At 40.8% G+C, this 19918-nt stretch overlaps 1 protein-coding gene and 1 long non-coding RNA gene across 6 annotated transcripts; one reads left to right on the top strand and one right to left on the bottom strand.

Annotated features, from left to right (window-relative positions):
- The first annotated feature begins 1344 nt into the window (after positions 1 to 1344).
- uggt1 (UDP-glucose glycoprotein glucosyltransferase 1) lies at positions 1345 to 19280 on the top strand. The gene is made up of 39 exons (XM_088433055.1): positions 1345 to 1417; positions 2214 to 2355; positions 2455 to 2531; positions 2757 to 2890; positions 2977 to 3089; positions 3161 to 3335; positions 3653 to 3749; positions 3812 to 3890; positions 3969 to 4069; positions 6119 to 6218; positions 6448 to 6508; positions 7638 to 7729; positions 8929 to 9079; positions 9151 to 9270; positions 9334 to 9419; positions 10126 to 10261; positions 10339 to 10470; positions 10542 to 10706; positions 11999 to 12119; positions 12233 to 12331; positions 12857 to 12951; positions 13113 to 13319; positions 13389 to 13520; positions 13582 to 13712; positions 14167 to 14262; positions 14351 to 14453; positions 14541 to 14620; positions 14711 to 14900; positions 14973 to 15131; positions 15201 to 15286; positions 15660 to 15744; positions 15817 to 15908; positions 15983 to 16172; positions 16250 to 16432; positions 16610 to 16770; positions 17697 to 17811; positions 18071 to 18187; positions 18353 to 18506; positions 18610 to 19280. The coding sequence occupies exons 1-39, from the start codon at positions 1387 to 1389 to the stop codon at positions 18633 to 18635; spliced, it is 4614 nt and encodes a 1537-aa protein (XP_088289181.1). The 5' UTR covers positions 1345 to 1386; the 3' UTR covers positions 18636 to 19280.
- LOC148412739 (uncharacterized) lies at positions 8403 to 19853 on the bottom strand. Of its 5 annotated transcripts, XR_015867769.1 has the most exons (11): positions 19749 to 19853; positions 17667 to 18482; positions 16625 to 16680; positions 14966 to 15096; positions 14718 to 14891; positions 14303 to 14648; positions 13558 to 13635; positions 13335 to 13481; positions 10521 to 10720; positions 8544 to 10451; positions 8403 to 8483 (listed from the first exon to the last, which is right to left on the bottom strand). It is a non-coding gene; the product is annotated as an uncharacterized LOC148412739 (long non-coding RNA). The 5 variants fall into 5 exon arrangements; XR_015867768.1 differs by having other exon boundaries at positions 8403 to 10451; XR_015867772.1 differs by having other exon boundaries at positions 8403 to 10451; positions 10614 to 10720.
- Positions 19854 to 19918: the final 65 nt, after the last annotated feature.

Here is a 19918-nt window from a genome sequence, read left to right as displayed (position 1 = left end):
CAATTACAATCGTATTCAAAACAACCACATAAGCTCAGCTTTAACACAAAATGGCTAACACAGTAGATATGCTAACGGTTAGCATCTAAAAAGCTGTGTTACAACAACAGATATTTGATCAAAAATGGTGCATTTTAGTGCAATTTGTGTGTTTTCGCTGAAACAAATGCCCAGCAGCTTTTCTTGTGGTTGGTCAGGTGTTTTGCCACTTCACCCAAGATGACCCCCATTAAATCGTCCGGCACGCTTTTTTAATTAGCGGTAACCAGCGCGAAACGACATGACGCCTTCATATTAATGGAAGTTTAATTGAGGTCATTGGCGAGTCCCCCGTTGAGGCTTTCAACCTCTAAAATGGCTGACGTGCCCGCAAGGGTGGCAAGAGCAGGAGAAGACCCCCAACATCCCACCGACACCCAGGGTGCGCCATTTGAAAGATGACAGCCATCTCCTGTAATTCATGTGAGGATGTCACCTCGTTGACAGGCCCCTGCAGGGCGTGTGCGTGTTTTCGACATCATGCTTAATTACACTTGTGCTAAATGACTTGTGAGGACACTGCAGCCAGTCCTTAAATGCGGATCTATCCGATTGTTTTGAGTGTAAAGAAGGTGGCTGCACATGCACTTTAAAAGTGAAGGTCAACCCCGACAGGATAATTAATGTCGCCTGCTTTTCACAAAATGTTGAATCACAGGCTGTAACCGCTCCCTCCGGAAGATCTCTTGTCCAATTTAATTTAGGCTGCAGAGCGAGGAAATGGTAAAGAAAAACGCATAGCCGTGATGTCATTTCACTTTTGATTGTTCTTTACTGTTGCCGCACCAAACATCAACATATATATATATATATATATATATATATATATATATATATATATATATATATATATATATATATATATATATATATATATATATATATATATATATATATATATATATATATATATATATATATATATATATATATATATATATATATATATATATATATATATATATATATATATATATGTATATATATATATATATATATATATATATATATATATATATATATATATATATATATATATATATATATATATATATATATATATTTGTATTAATACAATATGAATTCATTCACTTGGTGGACGTACCATAAGCCTTAATAAAATACATGAATTCAAAGTAAAATTATTATTTTTAATTTTTGTGAGGTAGGTATGAGAGACACTTCTTTATTTTTGTGTTGCCATTTTAATTTTAAATCTTCGCTAGTTTGAGAAAGTCTCTTAGTTTTGACGGCAGTTTATTTTCCACCGCAAATTTTTGAGCAGGCAAATGTATTGGCTACCCAAACTTTCCCCTACCAAGGACCCCTTCTAGTCTCCGGCAAATCATGATTCCGGGAAGCTTCGAAGCCGGCTTCGGTGAGGAGAATTAAGCCTTTATTTTGCATGCGAACCGCTACCAGCCTTGTGGTTATGAAGTAAAATGTCAATTTTGTCTTAATTACGCTGCGTTGCGACGAAAACCGCTTGAAAAGATGGTTTACTGTTAGCTGATCAAGCTAGCTCCTGCGGCTAGCATCACGGTCCAAGCTGTTCTGAAGTCGCTGCCATTAATTTGTCATTAATAACAATGTAGACACCTGTAATCTGTATTTGTGAAGTGTTAGATGTTGGCGTTTGTCAATTTATTGGCGTTTATAAAGTGACAGCGCTTGCTAATTAAAGCACTGACTGACAGAACGTAGAAACTGCAGTCATTGGACGAAGCGGCCACGCTGATAGCTCCTATTGGTCAGAAGCTGTAGCGTCTTTCTGTTTACAAGCGACGCCACACAACTTCCTGTTACAATAAATGTAATCACACGGAATGATGTCAGTCTTCAACTATCCTAACATACGTATGTTTGGAAGGTGGTTTACATTTGTGGGTTACAGATAAGACAGAAGAGATGGACTTAACAACTGTAACCATCATTTAATACTTAACTATTATCACATGCGATTAAGTGGTTTATTTAATGGTTTACTTTCTATGTAGTCTTATTCGTTGAAAATATTTCAAGATAATTAAACTGTGAATTACAATTTCACATTTATTATAGTAATGCAATGGGGTTTTAATTTGAATCATTGTTCTGCCAAATTTCTAGGTATGTTTAAGATTTTGCTATCTCCTGTGTAATTCCTTAATGTTTCCTCGAATATCTGCTGCCAGGTGCAGGCTGGATGATGTGGCTTCTGTGGATCTCACTATTGTCGCCCCTCGCCATCGTTTCCAGCAGCGGGGCTGACTCCAAAGCCGTCACCACCACCCTTACGGCCAAGTGGGCTGACACGCCTCTACTTCTGGAGGCCAGGTATTAAACAACACACACACATGCAAACTATTCATGCAAACTGTTCATTTAAACGTTCACTAAACTCATGGCATATCTGTATTGTGTCATTGTCTTCAGTGAATTCCTAGCAGAGGAGAGCCAAGAGAAGTTCTGGGACTTTGTCGAAGCCAGTCAAAACATAGAAGAGCATGATGGTAAGTTAACGCCATTCACTTGAAGAGGCTTTCCTATTTTATTGGAATGTGAGCAAACCCAGAAAGCATATGAGTCAAGGGCTCCTTGATTAAAATGTTTTGATTAATTTGAGTAATTCTTATTCCGCTGATTTAGTATGGTGTACATAGAACATAATATTGTGAAGGAAAAAATTGACTTGTGATGTGAAGTTTTGGTGAATGTCTTTTTTTGTGGGTTTCCAGCTGACACAGATCAGGCCTATTATGAGCTGATTGTGCAGAAAGCGAGCACCTTGCTTAGTGGTGTCCAAGTGAACATGCTCAAGTTTGCCCTGTCCCTCAGAGCTTACTCGGCAACAGTGCACTCCTTCCAGCAGGTATCAGAAATTTAACTGCTTTTTCCCACCGTTGTTCTTTTGATTGCATTTGAGCCAGCCTTTAATGATCCTGTTTATGCATCTAGATTGCGTCCAATGAGCCTCCTCCTGCAAGATGTTCGGCCTTTTTCAGTGTTCATGGGGAAAAGACGTGCGATCCCGACAAGTTGGAAGCACTCTTGAAAACTGCTTCGGAAAGGTAACAACACACCTAAACAGTTTGAAGCGTAGCGGTTCGAATAATAATTGACATCTGTGTTTCCTTCACAGACCGAAGCCTTATCTTTTCAAAGGTGACCATAAGTATCCTGGATCAAAGTCGGATGCCCCCGTTGTCATCCTGTATGCTGAAATGGGGAAGGCAGGTTTTCGGGAGCTTCACCTGGCCATCACGGACAAAGTTGGCGAAGGCCTGGCCACTTATGTGCTCCGGCATTATGTTGCTGTACGTTTCCCATCTATATCACTGCTGAATTTGGGCTGCGTTTTTGTTTCCATATAATCCTATGATATTCATTTCGTTACTTCAAATTGCCATCAACCTTAGTGGAAGTAAAGGAAATTTTAAAAAATCGATTGTCAAAAATAATATTTGATTATTTGTTGATTAATCAATTTGTTGTTTTAACAAGTATGATAAGAAGAGATTTTTATAAAACTATCACAACTACCCCTTTAAATGCATATCAGGTCAAAAATTACATTGCTTTTTTTTTTTGGGATAGTCATCACCGATTTGCAAAATCTGAATCTTTCCGGTAGAATCCAAGCTCAAAGAGGGTCTCGCTCTCTGGCTTTGGAGTGGAGTTGGCCATCAAAAACCAAGAGTACAAGGCAAAGGATGACACACAAGTACAAGGTAGACACAACACCACACAATATTTATACCCAGAACAGTTAGTTAATCAATTTTGATTTTAGGGGCAGAGATCAACGCCACAATGATCAGAGAGAACGATCCAGTGGACGAGGTCCAGGGATTCCTTTTTGGCCGACTCAAGTGAGCCAAACGTTCTTCCCTGCACAGTTCCTCAACACAGAATAAGAACATGTTATCAGAGGCATTGTGTATATCCAGGACACTCTACCCAGAACTGAAAGAACAGCTGAAGGAGCTGAGGAAACATTTAGTGGAAAGCACCAATGAAATGGCGCCGCTCAAAGTCTGGGAAATGCAAGGTGGGTCTCGTTTGCCTCGTGAAAATCCATGCCGACCACAAACATGAATTATTGCCTGTTTTTGGACCTTTGCCTTTTTTTGTACCCCTCATTCCAAAAAAATGAGCCTCAACAGCAGATTAACAATCGAAGTTTGCCTAACTTTTTTCTTGAGGTTTTCCTGTCCATCAAACAAAAAAACATACACCAAGCAAGTGGCAGGAATGAAACACATCCTCAGCTTCCAGTTTAACACCTTCTAGCATTATATCTGCCACTTTCATTTTGAGGGAATCAATTTTACGACGTTGTAAATACCCCCTGAGGAAGCGCGTCTGCTCTGCGTCCATTAGTTTGTCGACAAAGTTGACAAATGATGACTTTGCTCTGGCTGCAGAGAAGTCCCGGTTCGCTGTCACATCATAAAATACTCAGTCGTTCATTCACCTCACTGGTAAGATGCTTTTCTACCTCTCTCGTATAAAGTACACCTCTATATTCTGTCTTTTTAGACAGTTGCAATGAGAATGTGCTAATTAGTAGAAGTAAATGGCCGCAGAGCTTCATTGTACATGTCGATATGAACCTGGTGAACCAAGGTTATTACAGTTAATGAAAAGTAACCAAATACCGAAAATTGAAAAGTAATTTTCATTTACTGCGTCAAATAAAAATAATACAAACTATTGCAAAAATGTCCCTTGTTTTTGTCTTTGTGAAACAAGTTGACACTATTTGCACAGAAAAAAAAGGTCAGTCATTTCATAATTGTACTTAATTACATATTACTTTGATCTTGTTTTATCTTTCACTCCACAAATACTCTAACTATCCAATCCTCTCTCAAACAATTTTAAAAAGAAGCATTAATATTAAAAAAAAAAAAAACAGCTTCCCACAGAAAACTTGCTAAACCAAATAAAATCTATTTATAATGCTGGTGTGTGACTAAACGGTGCTCCCTAAAACTGTTGCCTGTAGATGGTGGCAAAGCAGTATTTGAAGCTCCTCAATTCACCTCAGCCTCTATCTTTGACTACAAGATGGTGTCGAAGCTCTACATGGAGCTGTTCAACTCACTTGAACATAGTTCCTTGGCCCCAGGATTGAGCCAAAGTAAAGCTCTTATTGCATTGGCTTGATCTCCTAAAGAGAAATAGTTGTCTTTCAGCTGATAACAGAAGTTAGTTTTCCCCAAAATAGAATATTGATCATCATGAATATGAGTTCACTGCTCTACGTAATAAACACAAAATGAAGTTCATATTGCGTAGTGTTTCTTTGGCCATGAGCTCATGCAGCCAAAGTCACAACACGTCTCCAGACTCTCCAATCAATAAGCGAGGTCGATAGTCAAGATGTCATATCTTTGGGGAGATACGAGTGTGCCGCTACATTAAATCCGCATCGATTGGCATTTTACAGCATCCTTTAAATAATCTACTTCCACACTTTCTTTCAACTTTCCCCGATTGGTATGCATTCAGGATGCTTGGACACAAGGCCGCTCGGGTTGTTTGCCTTGAGTGAAGTGTCCGCGGGGGTTGAGGGAAGCAGGCTGAGCTGCGCGTTCAAAGTGTCATGTGGGCGTCGGGTTTATCTGCAACCCTGCTGGGGCCGGTTAGCGCTGCCTGTTTACAAAGGGAGGCGGGCCTCTGGGGGGGCCGTAATCACACTGGATACAAGACTACTGCAACCGAGTATAATCCGCACTCATCTGCTTCTCCTCCTCTTCGTGTTAAGCCGGGGTTCTTGTTGGAGTTTTGAGGCGAGATGAAAGAGGGGGAAAATGAAACGGGCCGATGTGCCTCACTGTTACTGGGTCTGTGATGCAGCAGGGCAGCACACTTTTGATCTTTGACGTTAGAATCTAAACTCCGGGCTGTGTGGTGTATATGTTCTTGAGAAAATGGAGGCCTTTGTTTGTAAATAAATGACAGGCCTAGACGCATACCTCAATGGGTTAGTTAGACGGACTGACACAATTTGAGGAATATAAATGAGCAACTGTAAAATAGGGTGACCTCAATTTTCTGCGCATCCTTTTTTTTTTTTTTTTTTTTTTTACAGACTTGAGTTTCCAGACAGCTGCTCGTATCCTGGCTGCTCCCACCTCGGAAGCCCTGAATGTAATGAAGGACCTTAGTCAGAACTTCCCCACCAAGGCCAGGTGAAGAATAAACAGACACATATAGAAACTCCTGTCAAGGGTTCCAAGAAATTTGGGTTAGCAAATCTCTTGTTGTAAACCAAAGAACACAATTTTGTTCTTTTAGCCCTGATCTAAATTCCAACATTAGTTCCGGTATCCAAGCTCACAATGGATCCAACGTATTATAAAGTTACTTTGATTAAAATGTTAGAATGTTGTAATTGTCTTATCATTTGTATCCTCGCAGATCCATCACCAAAACGGTGGTCAGCGCTGAGATACGCAAAGAGATCGCTGAAAACCAGAAGGTATTACTTCTTATCTGTTTCACGGTCCACTTTTCAGAGCTGTTTCAAAAAGTCTGCTTGCAGAGGTCAAAATATTAAGTGCGGCTCATGGATGGATTGTTTCACCACAAAGTCCAATTACGCCCCTTGTATAGAAATCCTACCCTGTCCATTTGTCCAAGGCAGAGTAATTGGGAAAGAATACCTGCAGAGAAATGCAAATATATTGTGGTATATTTTTAATCCTCATAAAACGGTTCATATTAGACAATTGTTTTCAGCATTACGCCCACCATTACTTGGAAGCATTTTGAGTCCTATTGTTTACAAATAATGTCAAATGTAATGTACCTTGTGACTTATGTTTAGCTTGATGCATTTGATCACAACCAGTGATTAAAAAAATATCTTAATTTCCACAACACCACCTCTTTAGGGTTCGAGGGAAAATATTTAAAAATGAGGGCCGCTTCCACTTTTATGATGGGATTTTTTGTTGAATATGTTTGGACACGTGCAAACGTGACATTTTCAATCTGTCAACATGCTGTTTGAGCAGCATGCACAATATTTGTGCTCATCGTGTCCTGTAGTAATTGCGGCGCTCCAAAGTTTGATTAAACTGACATCTTTGTCTCTCCCTAATGAGATTTAACTGGGAGTAGGCACTGATTTTCAGCAATGTCACGCAGGCAATAATTAACTTGTTTAGCTCAGTTTTGGAATTGCTCAACTAGCGGATGCCTGAGCAAAACTGACAGCGCTTGTGTGTTTCGATTGTCTAAGAGTGTAAGTCAGTCATTTAGTCAGTTCACAAAGTGTGTAATGGCTACCACAAACGCACTGTGGGCTCCTTTTAGTTGTACAATAAATCACAGACTCTTTTGTTTTTAAACATTCGTTGGGATTCCATTTTTATTTGAGTGAAAAGCGTTGGAATTTACTAATCCAAGCTCCAGAGCGATTTAATCTTCAGAATGCACAATTACAGTGGTTTACAACAGTATAAATGTATTAATAAGACTTTTTGGGAGTATTCGGTTTTACCAGGTGGCAAAACCTTTGACAAATGAACAAAAGCTGCATTTAACAGTGGCATTCTTTTTCAGGCAGGTTACCTGTAATTTAATTAGGTGATCACTTTTTTCAGTTCTTTAAAGGAACGCTGGGGCTGCATCCGGGCGACTCGGCCCTTTTCATCAATGGGCTGCACATCGATCTGGACTCACAAGACATCTTCAGGTACTCATACGTAGTTGTGAACCAAACAAAGCAGCGGTTTTAGCTTGTATAGCTACAGGTTTACACCTGTGGTGACGTGCTGGCCACTACCTGCACAATTAGTTACTGCTTTAAAACAGACCATGGTCTGAATTCATCACATTGAACATTCCAATAAATGGAATCTCTAATAAGTTATACAATGTTAAATGGTGTTCTTGGTTAATTTGAAAAAGGAAAAAATATATACTTTTCTCTCAGGAAAAAATAAATAAATAAAAAAACTAGTAACTTGAATAAATTCCATTATAATTTGTGATCATTTATTGACATCAAGGTAATGTACTCAACCTTGCCCTTTTTCCTAATTGATTTCTTTTTATCTTTATATGCCCAATTACTCTTTTTGATTAAGTCAATGTCGCATCAAATTTATTACTGTATTGCTTATCTGGTCTTGTTCTGATTTTTTTTTTTTTTTAATAAAAAATTGAGGCTGCAACTAACAATTATTTCAAAACGGAATTAATCTGTTGTTATTAATCTGTTGAATTGGATTTAAATAATTTCTTTCGATTGCAAAAGAGGACGTTTTGTTTTTCAAATTGACATTGGAGGTTTGCTTGTTTTGGTCAGTAGCATGTCAGAAAATCTACAAAAATGTTGATTATTTTTGAAAGCAAAAACAGATACATGCAAATACCTTATTTTGATTCAACATAACCAAAAGCACTCTGCTTTTGTACAAGGACAAAAGATTAATACATGCAAACACCTTATTTTGATTAAACATAACGAAAAGCACTCTGCTTTTGTACATAATACATGCAAACACCTTATTTTGATTAAACATAACGAAAAGCACTCTGCTTTTGTACAAGGATAAAAGATAACCTGAGAATATTTCCACACAAAGGGCTGGAATTCTGACCATTTTGTCTCTAATCGATTCATCAATGATCAAACAATTACCAACTAATTTAGTCATCGATTCGTTATCTTCGCATATATGTAACTAAAATGCAAAGGCAGTCATTATCAATGGTGCCACCAATATGTCTTTAGTTCTGCCATGTCAATACAAATATGAAATACCTGAAAAACAAGAAAACACTATCTTGACTTGAGTATCAATATGTGGTAACGCAGAGACCTTTTACATTCCCCTTTCCTCCCGCTGATAGTATTGATTAATCTCTAGACTGTCATGTGTTTGATAGCGTGTTTGAGGTGCTGCGCAGCGAGGCGCAAGTGATGGACGGTCTACGCTCTCTGCTCATCGACACGCCCTACATCCACGACATCCTCAAGCTTAACGTACAGCCGTCAGACTCCGACTATGCCGTGGACATCCGCAACTCCGCCATCAGCGTAAGGAGGAGCATCAAGTCTTCCGCAAAAAAATGCAAGCTCATTTTCTAAATCGCGTTTGTGTGTTTTAGTGGATTAACAACTTGGAGACGGACCATCGGTACAGCTCGTGGCCCTACAATGTTCAGGAGTTGCTCAGACCCACCTTCCCCGGCGTAATTAGGCAGATCCGCAAGAACTTCCACAATCTGGTAGGATGCCACCAAGCCGGAATCCACGTATGAGATTTAAACACTTTCCTTTATTTTGTGTAGGTGATCATTCTAGATCCAACTCAGGAGAACGCTGTGGAGTTGCTAAGTGTTGCAGAAATGTTCTATTCAAACAACATCCCGCTCAGGTATTTGCTTTCAAAATGACAATTAATTAACCATATTGATAAGGTTTTTTTTTTTCCATCCAATCTATACTGTATTATGTGTTTTACATCATTTAATCCACACAATCATAAAATGTAGAAAATAAAGCCATATGTTTTGCAAAGGAGTCATAATGCAATTTAACAGTAAGTTGCTTCATGTTCCAACTAATTTGCTCTTTAATAGGAAATTAAATGTACTTTTCCTGTCACACTATTAGAAAACATTAAATTACCTGCGGTAACTTAATGTACCCCTAGCAGTACTTGTAGCCCATTTGAGAACTGCTTTTTCCTGACAAAGTGCCATATGATAGTGTTCCTTTGGATTTTTTTATATACCATTCCCCAAATCACAGATTTTTATAAAATTATAAATTGGAATATTTCGAAAATTATTAACCTTTTTAGAGGGGGCATAAGTTAGTGTTTCACCATCTGTGGAAATTAAAATGAATGTATTACGTCCACAAATTATGCAATATTTGATATGATATATGAGATATGAGCATAACATTAACCAGGCCTTTGGCATCAGTGTATGAAAATCAGTTTGGGAATTTGGTCAGACATGGTCGGGGAGCACCGATAAAATGTCTGCTTCCGTTATCTTGTGTCAATGCTGATTAAGTGGAAAGCACATGCCCCACATCGCAATTAGAAACTTTTATGTGTATGCATTTTGTAGGATTGGACTTGTATTTGTGGTGTCAGACGAAGACAGCATAGATGGAATGCAGGACGCGGGCGTGGCCCTCCTACGATCTTACAATTACATTAGTGATGAGGTGGATAGCCACAGTGCTTTCGACGCGGTGGTTGCGGTGAGTCTAAACCTCTGACTGTGAGACACGATATTGTCGTTGTTTTTGTCACCTTATCTTTTTTTTTTCTTTTTCAGATGTTCAATCACGTCCCTCCGGGTGGCCGGCTGACCGTCAGCAATGTGATTAAAGTTCTGGAGAAGCGGTTCCCCTACGTGGAGGTCAGCAGCGTCTTGGGAGCCGACTCCACCTATGACAACAACAGGAAGGTGAGATTAGCTGTCTTCCTTCATGTTCAAATCAAGTTTGTTGAATTTACTATGCGTGTACGTGTTTGCAGGAAGGACGGGCGTACTACGAGCAGACAGGGGTGGGCCCTTTGCCGGTGGTCATGTACAATGGAATACCGTACCAGCGTGAGCACCTGGAGCCGGATGAACTGGAGACCATCACTATGCAGAAGATCCTAGAGACCACCTCCTTCTACCAGAGGGCCGTATACCTGGTCAGTTGGAGTTACTGTACAAGTACATTGTGTATTATAATACAAGTTACTGCAGATCCTCAAAATGTGATAAAAGGCACAGCAGTGTTTTATAATATATGATCTGCAGTACATACAGTAGTTATATCATATGCAAGTGGTGATCGTCTTAGAAACGTACTTTGCACACTTTAGTCTGAGTAGTAATTCAAATTCATTCTAATTATTTATTTTAAATATCAATGATTTGAAAATGAGCAAATGGCAAAACGCTGGAGGGTTGGTTGGTCAGACATCTTTACAACCGTTAAAGGGGACTGTGTAAGATTTAGACCGTTTTCATTAAAAAGAATGAATGATTCTAAATTTCAAAAACTTGCAAATAAATGTGTTCCTAACGACCAATAGTATGTTTTAAATACAATCGTAGTTCTAGTTATCATTCAATTATATTACATGGGGGGGTGGCATTTCTCTGGAGGCTGCCATGTTTGTCACAGCCACAGACAATGGTAAATGCTGCACCTCCTGCTGTCCGTACTGAGAAACGGTCTAAATCTTACACAGTGTCCCTTTAATTATGGTATTTATGCAAGTTATGCCCGAGCTATGAATAGCAATAACTTTTTGTATCTGAATGTTAAGTTTAGGTTAAAACAAATTTGAATTTACACAGGATTCATTTGCAATAAATCAAACCTTTAAATGTTGTTTTTATTCCTTCCAATAAAATAGACTAAAACCAATTAAAATGATAATGTCCAGAATGACTTAAAAAAATAAAAATGAGTTTTTATGTTTTTGGTCATATTTCCCAGTCATAACTTCTGCCGTGACAAAGACTGCATTTCATGATTAGCATTTAAAAAAAAAAAAAAAAACGTAAATACTTAAGTGAATAATTCTTGTAGTAACTGCACAATTGTGACAGCAGAAACCACAAAACAGTTATGTGGTTTTAGAAAATACCTGCTTTGAACACTGACATTTTGAATACAGGTATATCAAACCTGGTGATTGAGTCTGTTGCGTAAGAGAGTTGGCAGTTGAAAGCTTGTAATTGAGAAACTGTTTGCTAATGTTGTCTCCTAATTACTTGTTCTAATCTCCGCTGTGCTGACTTGCAGTAAACTAATGAGTTTGAATGCTGAGCTAACAATCAGGGGAGTGCACCCGTTGCTGATTGAAAGGAATAAAACAATTAGTTTTCCAGTTTGGAAGCAAGTTTAATTGAATGTTGGTGCCGAGGGAGACGGGCAATTTACGCCTTTTTATAATTCACTGTAAGTGATGTTCATTTGTGCGACTGGTAGGGCGAGCTGGCGAGCGACCACGACGTGGTGGACTTTATGATGAACCAGCCCAACGTGGTCCCTCGCATCAACTCCCGAGTTCTGTCCACCACCAGAACCTATCTGGACCTCTCCGACACCAGTGAGTTCATCTCAATAACCGTCCTTGAGTCTCATAAGGGAGCCTCTGTAAAACGACCAACCTAATGCCCCCTTTCACTTTTTTTTTTTTTTCCCTGCATCACTTCTCCCTAGACAACCATTTTGTGGATGATTACGCTCGCTTCTCCACACTGGACACGCGGGAGAAGAGCACGGCTGTGGCCAACAGCATCAATTACATGACCAAAAAAGGTCAGCACTTTTTTAGTGGTGACTATTCAGTCACCTTCAAGCCTGAATGCTAGTCATGTATTCTCCTTTTCTCTCGCTCCTTCTTCGTTATTTAAAAGGTTGACCACCACCAATCGGTGTGGTAACCACCTCCTCATTATCTCCTCCTCCGTCCTCTGTAATTTTCATCACCACTTCAATAGCTCAGGGATGACACGCAATGAATCATTAGATGTGACTGCCCATTAAAGGGCTACCTGCAAATTTAATCAACTTTTTCTTATCTTTTTCTCCACCTTTGTGTAGGGAGTATGAATTTAGTACTTGTTAAGAAGGGTGAGTAAATTATGGCCCAAGGACAAGAAAAAGCCTGTTGCGCTCTATCCCACTTTACATTTGAATTGTCAAGAGACTGCATTCATTTTACCATTCTTTTCCTAAATGTAGTTACTCTTTCACTTGAACACACAAGTGTGACAACTTTTTATGTAGGTGCATAATGGCACATTAAAACACTGTATTTTTTTTTCTTCCTATGCTCGCCAGATGATGGCTACATCCGGCCCGTGACCTTCTGGGTGGTGGGAGACTTCGAAATGCCTTCAGGACGCCGCCTCCTCTATGATGCAATCAGACACATGGTGATTTTTTTTTTTTTTAATCCATTTCAGTATGATGGCTCCTGTCCTTTATTTCACCTGTTCAATGAAGTGAAATCTGTAATAAACCAAAAAGGGGGAAGCCATTTTCTAGGACAAGTCTCCCGAGATCAGCTAACGTTGTTGTTTTTCGCCGCCGACAGAAAACTAGCAATAACGTGCGCCTAGGCATGATCAGCAACCCGTCGGCCGAGTTGTCCAGCGACTCCACACCCATCACGCGTGCCATTTGGGCCGCCATGCAGACACAGTCTGCCAACAACGCCAAGAACTTTATCACCAAAATGGCCAAAGAAGAAACGGCTGCGGCAATACAGAAAGGAACTGATGTCACAGAGTTTGCTGTTGGGGTGAGTTCACCTCACCTGAACTCAAAATGCTTGCGTCGTCAGTTTATAACTTGTGAATGTTTCCGCCAGGGGATGGATCTGTCATTGTTCAGGAGTGCATATGAGAGCCACAAATTTGACTTCCTTCTTTCCCATGCCGCCTACTGCCGAGACGTGCTCAAACTGAAGAAGGGCCAAAGAGCCGTCATCAGCAACGGACGAGTGAGTTCTTATTTTCTTGGCTGGATTTGTTCCTCACCTAACACAAGGTTCATTGCCGCAGATCATCGGACCTCTGGAAGAGGATGAGGTGTTCAACCAGGATGACTTCCTCCTGCTGGAGAGCATCATCCTTAAAACATCGGGCGAACGCATAAAGAGCAAAGTGCAGCAGTTTGGCATTGAGGAGGACAGGTATTTCACATCTTTAGGGTTTTAACCTTCCTGATAGCTTTTTTTTTTCGCTCTGCTGCGCAGTCATTATAAGAGCACCCATAGGCATATATTCTTTATCCTCTGTGACAAACTAGTAATTTGACCGTGGTTTCCAACATTTTATTCAAAAATAGGACATTGTTTTAGATTCTGTATTTTTTTTTTCTATGATTCAGGGTTTGGTTTGGCAAAGGTCTAGATCGTTGTTTCACAAAATAAAACATTTTCATTCAACATAAAGATAATCAGATTGCCTTCAAAGAGGGCGACTGAAATCTGCTAAAATGTAATTTATTGTTGAAAAGCTGAGATTCCCAGTATTGTGACAATTTAGACAATTTAGAATTTAAAAAGGTTTCCCGGCCCATTAATGATTGTAGCCCTGGTCATTTGGAGTCAAATGCAAGTGAATTTTATGCAGACTTTTGTTCAGGGCGAGCGACCTGGTGATGAAGGTAGATGCCCTGCTCTCGTCTCAGCCCAAAGGAGAGGCGCGCATAGACTATGCCTTTGCTGATGACCGCTACAGGTGGGGGTGTCGACAAAAATTCATACAAACATAACAATACCTTTCTTGATTAATGTTGCGGAGCGTCTAACTTTGTCCTCATGCTCAGTGCTGTGAAGATCCGTCCCAAGGAGGGAGATGTGTACTTTGACGTGGTAGCCGTGGTGGATCCTGTCACGCGAGATACTCAGAAATTGGCTCCTTTTCTGATGGTAGGTCCATCCACGCTAAACCTGAGCTGACTTGATCCTGCACCCGCTTGCAGTCAATGCCGCTGACATTGTCTTGTTTCCCTTCAGGTTCTCAAGCAACTTGTCAACGTCAATCTGCGCATCTTCATGAACTGCCAGTCCAAACTGTCCGACATGCCTCTCAAGAGGTATGGGTCACACAAGTACATTTCTCATCTTTGAGAAAACAAAACCACCGTTCAATTTCGAGCCAAATTGTTTCCATGTTTGTTCTTCAGTTTTTACCGTTACGTGCTGGAGGCCGAGCTGGCGTTCCAGCCGGATGGCAGCTTCTCTCCCGGCCCAATGGCGCAGTTCCTGGACATGCCCCAAACGCCACTCTTCACGCTTAACCTCAACACTCCGGAGAGTTGGATGGTGGAGTCAGTGCGCACACGCTACGACCTGGACAACATCTACCTGGAGGAGGTAATGTTCAGGATATTACTTTTATAAAATGTATATTTTTGACAGTGAATATCTATTGTGGTGACCTGGCAGGTGGAGAACGTGGTAGCGGCGCAATATGAGCTGGAACACCTTCTCCTGGAGGGTCACTGTTTCGATGTCAGCTCAGGCCAGCCGCCACGTGGCCTTCAGTTTACGCTGGGCACCGCCTCCGAGCCTGTCATCGTGGACACCATTGTCATGGCAAACCTTGTACGCTGACAAATCAATGAATCACAGAAATGCGACTAAGTCGTAAGCATTGTTAAATGTGTTTTCCAGGGTTATTTCCAACTCAAGGCCAATCCTGGTGCCTGGAACCTGAAGCTGAGGAAAGGCAGATCCGATGAAATCTATAAGATTTACAGGTGATGACAGTGTGATTTGAGATTTGTTGTTTTTCTAAAATGGAAATTCCAACAATGCATGCTTTCAACCTGCAAGGACCCATGATGTTAATTCCAGAAACTCTTGTGCCTCCTGGGTCATTTTATATAGTACGAACATTTCCTGAGAGAAAGTAGAAGGCTAACAGTAGAGAAATAGTTGTAAAGCAGATTTTACGAGATTCAGTTCACATTTTGCCCTGGAGTTTGGTAAGATACCAAATAAGAATACCATACAGTATATCCAATGCGAGTATCCAGCAAGATGCCAACCTGAACACAGAATTAGCTAGATACACTATGCATAAGGATGATGCGTCTTTTTTGGGGTAATAAAAGTGTTTTTTTGTTGCAGTCATGATGGCACAGACTCGCCGGCAGACTCGGACGACATCATCGTGGTCCTGAACAACTTCAAGAGCCGAATTATTAAAGTCAAGGTGAGTTTGTTGTTGCGGTGAGGCGTTCCTGCATTTATCTCTCCCATCCGTGCACACACGTGTGTCCATCAGGTCCAGAAAAAAGCCGACAAGTTCAACGAGGAGCTGCTAAGTGACAGCAGCGCAGAGGAAAATGACACCGGCTTCTGGAAATCTCTGACCAGGTAAGCACACAAGGGAGGATGAACTTATGCCCTTTCGCCCTGACCTTGAAACCTTTCCCTCTCCTCCGTTTTAGAGGCTTCACGGGCGGTGGGAAGACGGAGGAGGCCAGGCAGGATAAGGACGACGTCATCAACATCTTCTCGGTTGCCTCAGGTCATCTATATGAGCGCTTCCTAAGAATCATGATGCTGTCGGTCCTGAAGAACACCAAAACGCCCGTCAAGTTCTGGTTCCTCAAGAACTACCTGTCGCCAACCTTCAAGGTGGGTTCCTCTTTATCTCTGGCCGCCTTTAAAATCATACGCTAAGCTTCATAGCTGTTGTCTTGGTCGTGCCATAGGAGTTCATTCCTCACATGGCCAAGAAGTACGGCTTCCAGTACGAGCTGGTGCAGTACAAGTGGCCCCGCTGGCTCCACCAGCAGACGGAGAAGCAGAGAATCATTTGGGGCTACAAGATCCTCTTCCTGGACGTCCTGTTCCCGCTCGCCGTCGACAAGATCCTATTTGTGGATGCCGACCAGGTCCACTCTTTTCCTTTGTTCCATGAAAACGTAGCAGGTGCAGTTTGTAAACAATGTGTGCCAGGGAAAGACTTTCAAACTAGGGTTAGAATTCCAAGGTAGTTTTCAAAAAGGTATGACGGATTATTCTATTTGAAAAATGAGATGGATGTATTTGTGGTTCTTGTGGACGTTCAGATTGTGCGTACTGACCTGAAGGAGTTGCGGGACTTTGACCTGGAGGGGGCGCCGTACGGCTACACACCTTTCTGTGAGAGCAGACGGGAGATGGACGGATATCGATTCTGGAAGTCTGGCTACTGGGCCAGTCACCTGGCAGGTCGCAAGTATCACATCAGGTACATGAGAACACAAACATGGCACGGACAAATATGCAATGCAAATACAAACATAATGGCAGACAAGCAAGAAAAAAATAGTCAGATACTGAGGCGTGCTCAAATGGGCAAAGTCCATTTTCTATAGCCGCTTATCGTAGCAGGCTTGTTGGTGCCTATTCCAGCTGCTGTGGTATTTTTTATACTCCTCTGGATGGCACTCTTGGTTCAAGGAGGCACTGGAAATTTACAATATTTCCACCACACTCGCATTTATCGTTAAACTAAGAGCACCGTTGAGTGGAGTACAAATCATCGTCCTTCATGAAGCCTCATTTCCTCATCACTAGGGTAAAAGTCAGACATATAAAAGGACAAAGTGTGGCGAGGCGAAGAAACCACACTTTGCTGTGCTAGTGGAGATCTTTACTCTTCGCATGCCATCACAAAACTGATACAACAAAGTCCAAAACAGCAAAGACAAAGCCAACAGGTTCAAAGCATCAAAGGATCATAGCGACATGCCTACTGGGTGAGAGACATGGTCCTAGTGTCCGCCACACAAAGACACATATAGACGGAAATAGAGATATGAAAACACACAAGGATAAAGGCACGAATATATGAAGAAATAGGCACAGAGCCAATAAAGAAAAAACAATATAAAGATACATAAATAAGAACAAAGATAAGTCCAAAGGCGTAGATATATACAGACAAAAAGAAACTTCCATAAACACACAAGGTCATCATTTCCTATCGATGCCGGTGAAAGATACGGTATTACCTTCACAACTATATAGACCAAAAATCAATTTTAACTACTGATGGTGAATCAGTTGAAAAAAAATTGGAAAAAAAATGCTTGCAATGTATAAAAAATATACAATAAAAGTAAACACAGAAAAGCAACTCACACTCATGCAAATGTGACGTGTGCTCTCTAGCGCTCTCTACGTTGTGGACCTGAAGAAGTTCAGAAAGATCGCAGCGGGGGATCGACTGCGTGGTCAGTACCAAGGTCTTAGCCAGGACCCCAACAGTCTGTCTAACCTGGACCAGGTAAGTACACTTACATTCATCCATTTTTTGAACAAGGGGAAGATTTAGTGTCATCTTTTTTATATTCTTGAACAGGTAGTACTGACACCATATAACAAAATAAAAATGGATATTTTTGACTGATGTTCATTAAAAACCTTGTAGAGTTAAAAGAAGCAAGAAACACTTTATTGGGAGAATTATAGGTTTATACTGCCATGCATCCTCAAAATGATATAATTAACTCAAGTTCACATTATATTCTTGTTCTCTCTGAAAGGATCTTCCCAACAACATGATCCACCAAGTACCCATCAAGTCTCTGCCTCAGGAGTGGTTGTGGTGTGAAACGTGGTGTGACAACGCCTCCAAGAAAAACGCCAAAACAATAGACCTGGTAAACAACACAAAAAAGCACAACACAAAGACACAGACACAAATTCTTGTTGTTGTTTTTTTCTAAAAAGACTTGGCTGTCATAATATCAGACCACCACTGGAGGGCGCGCTAATTAACGTAACATTAACTTCCATTAATCATGTCTGTTGGCTTGTGTTTGTAGTGTAACAACCCCATGACGAAGGAGCCCAAGCTTCAGGCGGCCGTGCGGATTGTGGCTGAGTGGAGCGACTACGACCAGGAAGTTAAACGGCTGCAGACGCTTGTCCAACAGGAAGTTACACAGAAGAACCCTGCAGCAGAGTCATCCAACACAGGTACAACATTAGATGACACGATATAGAGAATTTTCAGAATTTTTTTTCCCTCTCATATGCATCTCTCAGTGTAAATGAAACTCATCCTCAGACTTCAACATAGTTTGTCCCTTTCAGACATCCACATAGAGCTGTGAGGACACAATTTTACCCAAACGGCAACGCTAGCTCTGTTTCAAGAGTCGGCTTCAGCGGCACACCGTTTTGTCTCCCTCCTGCCCAGCTGGCAGACTGTCCACAAAATGGCTGCTGCGTGCTCTACAGTTCACGTCCATGTTTTGTTTCCCAGCGTACCCGCCTCACATGTTCAAGGTTCTAAAATTCGGCCTCCCGTGCGCCGTTTGCCGCAGTGCCTGGATGAAACCTTTCCATGCAGTTCAGCAAACTTCTGCTTCTCCAAAATGCATGCATGTCCGCATCAGTGAACTTTCAAACAGTCCAGGGTGGTGCCCAAAGTCAGCTGGGATGTGCTTGTGTGTGTGTGTGTATGTGTGTGTGTGTGTGCGCGCATGCGTACGTACGTGTGGCGTGTGAAAAGTGAATGTTAGTTTATCAAATTCTATTTTTGTTGTCACTATGCTCTTGTGTTTTTAATAAAACAATGTGAGGTGAGGTAATTTTTTTTTTAAAATCAAAACCGTATTCTGGTCATCTGCTTGGGGAATTCTTTTCAGTGCTGGCACAGAGGACAGTTAACGTTATAATTTTTTATGGATTTTGTGTTTGTTCTGTTTTGTTTTTGTTTAATAAAATAAACATAAATGGTTGACTTAACATCTGTCTTTTTGTGGCATTTTTGTGCCTGAAGATGTGTTCTGTAGTAACTACAGAACACGAGATTGAAGATGTCGGTATCCCCGGGTAAAGAAAAAGGGAAATGTAATACTGTAAATATTAAAACAACGTTCCTCTCCCCAGAACACCTGAATCATATGATTAGTTTTTCAGCAAGCTCTGCAGGAGCTTGAAATTATCCTAATCATTTGAACCAGTTGTGTTTGGAGGGGAAGCATCGAGAACGTGCAGGATATCGGCCCTTGAGGACTCGACTTTGACATCTATGACTTAACATGATGACGTTTCAAAATCTGTTTTTGTGGGTAATTGTCAAGAGAATGGTAACTAAATTATAAATTGTTTAATATAATGTTAAATGAAAGTTTTTATAATACATTTTTATATACACATTTCGACTTAACTTGAGCTACAAATCATGCAAACCTTTCGTTTAAAAATAATTACCTTTCATCATGATACACGACCAGGCGATGGCGGTAGTGTAGTTCCTCATTGCGCACTGTTTACAAAGGGTGACAACAGTCTCCCACTTTCAAGGCCCGCCTCTACTCAATTATGATTAGTCGCCGTGGGACCACTTCCTACAACGCGTTTTCTGATTGGCCACCGCTTCT

The sequence above is a fragment of the Hippichthys cyanospilos genome, chromosome 14 (assembly GCF_059441005.1).
Source record: "Hippichthys cyanospilos isolate Australia breed blue-spotted pipefish chromosome 14, RoL_Hcya_1.0, whole genome shotgun sequence".
Classification (NCBI taxonomy): Eukaryota; Metazoa; Chordata; class Actinopteri; order Syngnathiformes; family Syngnathidae; genus Hippichthys; species Hippichthys cyanospilos.
This window is presented reverse-complemented; position numbering and strand designations above follow the sequence as displayed.

What these genes read in the sequence shown, in the direction of transcription:
- uggt1 (XM_088433055.1), top strand. Translation starts at nt 1,387, where the DNA reads ATGATTCCGGGAAGCTTCGAAGCCGGCTTCG. An exon ending in CAAAGTCTGGGAAATGCAAG is followed by an intron (nt 4,070 to 6,118) that starts GTGGGTCTCGTT and finishes TTTTTTTTACAG; the next exon opens with ACTTGAGTTTCCAGACAGCT. An exon ending in TCAAACAACATCCCGCTCAG is followed by an intron (nt 9,420 to 10,125) that starts GTATTTGCTTTC and finishes TGCATTTTGTAG; the next exon opens with GATTGGACTTGTATTTGTGG.